Raw genomic sequence first — 6,557 nt, 5'->3', positions numbered from 1 at the left:
AGAGAGGCTGGGGCTGGGCTCTGCTCACGGGGAATTAGTGACGGAACAAGAGGGAACGGCTGGAAACTGCAACAGGGGAAGTTTAGGCTGGACATGAGGAAAAAATGTTTCCCAGCAAGAGTGGTCCGAGAGTGGAACAGGCTGCCCAGGGAGGCGGGAGTCCCCATCCCTGGGGGTGTTTAAGGGCCGTTGGGATGAGCTGTGGGGGGATGTGGGGTAGGGGAGAACTTTGTAGAGTCAGGCTGAGGGTTGGACTCGATGATCCCGAGGGGCTTTTCCAACCTGAATGATTTTGTGATTCTGTGGGGTTTGGCTCTAGGTCTCAGTTAGGAGGGGCTGGCAGCACTGGGTTGGTTTCTGCTAGGCTGAACTGTGCTGGTGGGGCCAAGGGAGATGAGCAGAGGAAGCCAGCCAGCCTTTTCTGCTGTCTGCGTGCTCTCTCCCTGGGGAGAAAACTCTATTGGGGCTGTCGTTTCCTCTCAACACAGAGGTAAGAAATTATGGAGATTACAAAGCCTTGGAAAGGAAGAGAGGAGCTGTCTGGGGTGAAATGAGGATCTCAAGGATGGTGGGTGTGAGGGTGCAGGGGCTGGTGGTGCTGGTGGTCAGGGTGAGGACAGGGATGAGGAGTGCCTGGCTATTGCTGCTGTGTGGTTCCAGGAGCCCCCCTGTACAACAACGAGCCCTTCTCCGTCATGCTCTTCGGGATGGTGACCAAATTCTGCAGCGGCCACGCTCCGCACTTCCCTATGAAGAAGGTGCTGCTCTTGCTCTGGAAGACTGTGCTGGTAAGGAGAGGCCACCGGGTGTGCTGACACGCGTCTTGTGGTTTGACATTTGGCAGAGGAAGGAAATTCTGCCCTCAGAGCTGCCTGTAATTGCTCCATCCTCTTTTTTCTGGCATTCAGCTGAGTAGTTTGCAGCCTGGTAAGCCCACCTCCAGGTGTGGGGAGCATTGGATTTTGGGGTCTGCAGTTGGATACCAAGGATGGACCCAAAGCGAGGTCCCTGGCTGGGGTCTGCATGAAAGAAAAGGTCCAGACACTTCAGCTGTGGATGCCTGAACACCCTCCTGTCCCTTCTGTCTTTCACAGTGACAGGAGCAGCATGGGGTCAGGCAGCTCTTCCTTTATACCCTGGGGAAGGATTTGGGACTCGAGGAGAGTGAATTTGGGGAGGGCAGGTGGAGAAACCCCTGGGGCCGTGTGCTGGGGAGTCCCCTGTGCTCAGGCTGCTGTGATCTCCTTTGCAGTGCACTTTGGGGGGCTTTGAGGAGCTCCAGAGCATGAAGGCGGAGAAGCGGGAGATCCTGGGCCTCCCGCCCCTCCCGGAGGACAGCATTAAAGTCATCCGCAACATGCGAGCTGCCTCCCCACCCGCCTCCGCCTCCGACCTGATCGAGCAGCAGCAGAAGCGAGGCCGGCGCGAACACAAGGTGAGGCCAGCCCAGGGGCTGGGGACGGTGATGTTAATGAGGGGTCTGGACACCGACCTTGGAGCAACATCCCCGGGATATTCACCTGCCTGCTCTTCTCTCTCCAGGCCCTGATTAAGCAGGATAACCTCGACGCCTTTAATGAGCGGGATCCTTACAAAGCTGACGACTCCCGTGAGGAAGAGGAGGAAAATGATGACGACAACAGCCTGGAGGGAGAGACCTTCCCCCTCGAACGGGATGAAGTGATGCCTCCGCCCACCCAGCATCCCCCCAGCGACCGCATCACCTGCCCCAAGGGGCTGCCGTGGGCCCCCAAGGTCCGGTGAGTCTCTGGGGCTGATCTGCAGGGAGAGCTGGAGTGGAAAACGGAGGCTCTTAAATACTGAGAACTTCAGCAGGGGCATGCGGAAGATGTTGGGGACGGGGCGGTCACTTTGGTGGCAGTTCTCTTGATGTGCTGGGCTCAGCACCATCTCCTGTATCTGTCCATGAGGATTTTCCCGATGCCCTGGGCTGTGGCGTGCCTAGGCAGACAGAAAAATGTGACTCTTCCTTTTTTCCCTTTGCTGCAGGGAGAAGGACATCGAGATGTTCCTGGAGTCCAGCCGCAGCAAGTTTATCGGCTACACACTGGGCAGGTGGGTTCCTGCAGAGCCACCCTGGGGGGCTGCCGATTTGGGGGGATTGTGGTAGAAACTGCTAATATGGAGGCTGCTGTTGCCTTTGGCTTAGCTGCAGAGAAATCCTGAGATCGCCGGCACCTTCCTGGGGTGGCTGATCTCTGACCCACCCATGGGTGGCCCAGGTTTGCCCCTGCCTGCACCCAGCCTGGCTCTTTCCCTTTTCTCTAGTGACACCAACACCGTGGTGGGCTTGCCCCGGCCCATCCACGAGAGCATCAGAACCCTCAAGCTGGTGAGTACACTGACAACTTCCCACAAATTGTGTGGGTGCCTCTTCCCCATTCCCCTGCACCGATCACAAGTCAGGGCCAGGGGTGGTATTTTCCTGTGATGGGAGAGGCCTCCTAGGCTGGCCAAGCCCCTTTTCTTGCTAGTTTCATCTCTGTCTTACTGGAATTGTCTCAGAGGTGATGCCAGCACAGAATCACAGAATCATTCAGGTTGGAAAAGCCCCTCGGGATCATCGAGTCCAACCCTCAGCCCGACTCTACAAAGTTCTCCCCTACCCCACATCCCCCCACAGCTCATCCAAACGGCCCTTAAACACCCCCAGGGATGGGGACTCCCCCCTCCCTGGGCAGCCTGTTCCACTCTCTGACCACTCTTGCTGGGAAACAGTTTTCCCTCATGTCCAGCCTAAACCTCCCCTGTTGCAGTTTCCAGCCGTTCCCTCTTGTCCTGTCCCTGATCCCCTGGGAGCAGAGCCCAGCCCCAGCCTCTCTGCAGTGTCCTGTCAGGAGCTGCAGAGAGGGATGAGGGTTCCCCTCAGCCTCCTCCTCCTCACACTGAACACTCCCAGCTCCTTCCCTGGCTCCTCACAGGATTTATTCTCCAGGCCCTTCCCCAGCCTCGTTGCCCTCCTCTGCCCTCGCTCCAGCCCCTCGAGATCTCTCTCATATTGAGGTGCCCAAACCTGGACACAACGCTCCAGGTGTGGCCTCACCAGTGCAGAGCACAGGGGGACTGTCACCTCCCCTGCCCATCACCAGTGCAACAGGATTAACAGAGGTCCCTGGAGGGACTTATAAAGATGATGGGACCAGGCTGGGGCTGGTGGCATCGTGGGGGGATGGGTCTGTGGTGTGACCCCCCGCTCTCTCTCCCTGTGCAGCACAAGTATACGTCGATCGCGGAGGTGCAAGTGCACATGGAGGATGAGTACCTGCGCTCCCCCCTCTCCGGGGTGAGTGTGGGGATGAAGCTCCTGGGCTGGGGGTGTTTGGTCCTGCTGGGCCTTTTGGCTTTTGGCAGGGCTGGGATGTTTGCTCTGCTGAGGAGAGAGGAGCAGTTTTTCTGGGGCAGCAGGTGGGGGGTGTGGGGAGGTTTGGGCAGGAGTTGGGGGTATCCTGCCCTTAGGGTTGTAGAGCCTGGGGCTGAGCCAGGCCCACACGCCAGTGGCAGCTCCTGGTGTGAGGTTTTCTGGTCTCTCCTGGCACCAGGGGGAAGAAGAAGTGGAGCAAGTCCCTGCAGAGATCCTGTACCAGGGCCTCCTGCCAAGCCTGCCACAGTACATGGTGAGCTGGGGAGCACTGGGGGGTCCTGGGTTCCCTCCACTGCTCCATCCCTTTCCAGGGGTGCCCCCAGGTTTTCTTCCCTCCCTGCATGTACATCCCTGTTACTCTCTCCTGCGGCGGGGAGGGGGGGTCCTGTGGCCGGTCCCCCCACTCCCATCCCCTTTTCCATCTCTTCCTTCTCCCCAGATCGCTCTGCTGAAGATCCTCCTGGCTGCAGCCCCCACCTCCAAAGCCAAGACGGACTCCATCAACATCCTGGCAGACGTCTTGCCAGAGGAGATGCCGTGAGTGACCGCGGAGGGCGAGCAGAGGGGCTCGGTGGTGGTGAGGAGGGAAGGAGGTACGGGAGGCAGCCAGGCAGGGGAGTTCTGGGGCTGTGCTGAGGCCTCCTGGGCGACCTGACAATCTTCTGCTCGGTGGCATGTCAGGAATTGTGTGTTGGTAAAAACAAGTGCCAGGCCCAGAGGGAATGGCCTCAAGCTGCCCAGGGCAGGGTCAGGCTGGCTCTGAGGAAGGATTTCTGTGCAGAAGGGGCTGTTGGGCATTGGAATGGGCTGCCCAGGGCAGGGGGGGAGTCCCCGGGATCCCTGGAGGGGTTGAAGAGTCGGGCTGAGCCAGCGCTGAGGGATCTGGGGGAGTTGGGAACGGTCAGGGTGAGGGTCATGGTTGGGCTGGAGGAGCTTCAGGGGCTCTTCCAACTGGGATGATTCTGGGATTCTGTGAGCTGGCTGTGGGCGGCTGCTGGGAGCCCAAGGGATGGCAGGACTGTCCACTGATACTGTGGGGGCTGGCGGCGTGCAGACAGTGTCCCCCATCCCAGAGATCTCTCTGTGTTCCCCCAGGACCACAGTGCTGCAGAGCATGAAGCTGGGGGTGGACGTCAATCGGCACAAGGAGATCATTGTCAAAGCCATTTCTGCCGTGCTGCTCCTCCTCCTCAAGCACTTCAAGCTGAATCACATCTACCAGGTGAGGCGGGTCAGGGTCCAGCCGCCCTACGCGGGGCTTTGGGGATGGGCAGGACCCAGGGTGGGTCCCCGTTCACCCGCTTTTCTCCCCAGTTTGAGTACATGGCCCAGCATCTGGTCTTCGCCAACTGCATCCCACTCATCTTGAAGTTCTTCAACCAGAACATCATGTCCTACATCACTGCCAAGAACAGGTAGTGAAGGGGGCTGCAGGTTTGGGGAGGGGGTCCCTGCTTGCTTTGCCACTCCACTGGCTGCAGGTTTGGGTGCAGGTAGACCCAGGGAAGTGCCCACTGCAGCTGATCTCTGGTGGGTGGGAGGTGTGGGGCTGCGTTGCCCTCAAGCCAGGTAGGATCTGGGGGAGCAGCGTGACACCACTTCACCTTCCTGCAGCATTTCTGTCCTGGACTACCCGTACTGTGTGGTGCACGAGCTGCCGGAGCTGACGGCAGAGAGCCTGGTGAGTCTCTGCCTTCTCTGCCAGGTCCTGGCACCCTGGGGTCCTTCCTGGGGAGGATCATGAGTGCGGGGAGGCAGCAGGGCTCCAGCACCCAGCCCTGGCACCCTCAGCACTCCTGTGCTTGTCCCCTGGGGCTTTGGGGGGGGGGGATGTGGGGCTGGCAGACATCTCCTGCCTGTCTGCTGTGCTTTGAACAAGGATCCTTGGACCAGAACAGCCCCTTCTGATCCCCACTCCACTCTCTTGCCTGACCCCTGCCTCCACTTTCCCACAGGAAGCTGGAGACAACAACCAGTTTTGCTGGAGGAACCTCTTCTCCTGCATAAACCTCCTGCGCATCCTCAACAAACTGACCAAGTGGAAGCACTCTCGCACCATGGTGAGGGCTGGGGAACCTCCCGGAGCTCAGCCCAGCTGGACTTGGGCTGTCACTGGGAGCCTGGACTGGGTGAGGGGGCTGTGGATGCCTTGGGGTGCCCTTTGCACCCCAAACCCCACTGGGGAGTGTGAGGTGAGAGAGGGAGAGCATGTGCTGCAAGGGGAGGGCTTGGGGGTGCTGGAGGAGGTGGTTGGCACCTGTCCCATGGGACGTACCCCCCATCCCCGTGTCCCCCCGCTGTTCCCCGCTGCTGGGGGGGGGCTGTTCCCTGCAGATGCTGGTGGTGTTCAAGTCAGCCCCCATCCTGAAGCGGGCGCTGAAGGTGAAGCAGGCCATGATGCAGCTCTACGTGCTGAAGCTGCTCAAGGTGCAGACCAAGTACCTGGGCCGACAGTGGAGGAAGAGCAACATGAAAACCATGTCGGCCATTTACCAGAAAGTGCGGCACCGTCTCAACGACGACTGGGCTTATGGCAACGGTACATCCTTCACAGCATTCCCCTTCCTGCTCCACACAGTTCTGTGCCCAGAGCTGTCCCTTTGCTGGTGTGCAGCCCTTAAACCTGGGGTGCAGGGAGGGATTTGGGGTGTTGGCATCATGGGGAAGAGGGAAAGAAAGGGCTGGCAATGGCTGCGTGTTTCCCCCAGCAGCGCTGCAGGGCTTGGGGAGGAGTGGCTGGAGAGCTGTGTGTCAGAGAGGGGCCTGGGGGGTTTGATTGCCAGCCGGCTGAAAAGGAGCCAGCAGTGTGCCCAGGGGGCCAAGAAGGCCAATGGCATCCTGGCTTGTGTCAGCACTGGCGTGGCCAGCAGGGACAGGGAAGGGATCTGAGCCCTGTGCTGGGCACTGGGGAGGCCGCCCCTCGATGAGTGGGTTCAGTTTTGGGCCCCTCACCCCAAAAAGGCCATTGAGTGACTCGAGTGTGGCCAGAGAAGGGCAACGGAGGTGGGGCAGGGTCTGGAGCACAGGTCTGCTGGGGAGCGGCTGGGGGAACTGGGGGGGTTCAGTCTGGAGAAGAGGAGGCTGAGGGGAGACATCCTGGCCCTCTGCAACTCCCTGCCAGGAGGGTGCAGAGAGGGGGGCTGAGTCTCTGGAGCCAAGGAGCCAGCGCCAGGCC

The 6,557-nt window shown here is 59.9% G+C and overlaps 1 protein-coding gene across 1 annotated transcript in view; it reads left to right on the top strand.

The window, feature by feature from the left end:
• STRIP1 (striatin interacting protein 1) overlaps positions 1-6,173 on the top strand; it is a 9,653-nt gene extending 3,480 nt beyond the window's left edge. The window contains exons 7-20 of the mRNA XM_026864367.1: positions 661-788; positions 1,253-1,435; positions 1,543-1,760; positions 2,011-2,076; positions 2,290-2,353; positions 3,233-3,304; positions 3,561-3,635; positions 3,822-3,919; positions 4,478-4,604; positions 4,697-4,797; positions 4,997-5,063; positions 5,338-5,442; positions 5,717-5,921; positions 6,166-6,173. Coding sequence (XP_026720168.1) covers positions 661-788; positions 1,253-1,435; positions 1,543-1,760; positions 2,011-2,076; positions 2,290-2,353; positions 3,233-3,304; positions 3,561-3,635; positions 3,822-3,919; positions 4,478-4,604; positions 4,697-4,797; positions 4,997-5,063; positions 5,338-5,442; positions 5,717-5,921; positions 6,166-6,173 — 1,517 coding nt within the window. The remainder of the gene's footprint in view (positions 1-660; positions 789-1,252; positions 1,436-1,542; positions 1,761-2,010; positions 2,077-2,289; positions 2,354-3,232; positions 3,305-3,560; positions 3,636-3,821; positions 3,920-4,477; positions 4,605-4,696; positions 4,798-4,996; positions 5,064-5,337; positions 5,443-5,716; positions 5,922-6,165) is intronic.
• Positions 6,174-6,557: the final 384 nt, after the last annotated feature.

Source organism: Athene cunicularia (genome assembly GCF_003259725.1).
Source record: "Athene cunicularia isolate RWA chromosome 26 unlocalized genomic scaffold, athCun1 chr26_part2, whole genome shotgun sequence".
NCBI classification, from domain to species: Eukaryota; Metazoa; Chordata; class Aves; order Strigiformes; family Strigidae; genus Athene; species Athene cunicularia.
Note: the sequence above shows the minus strand (reverse complement) of the source record. Positions and strands in the feature narration are given on the sequence as shown.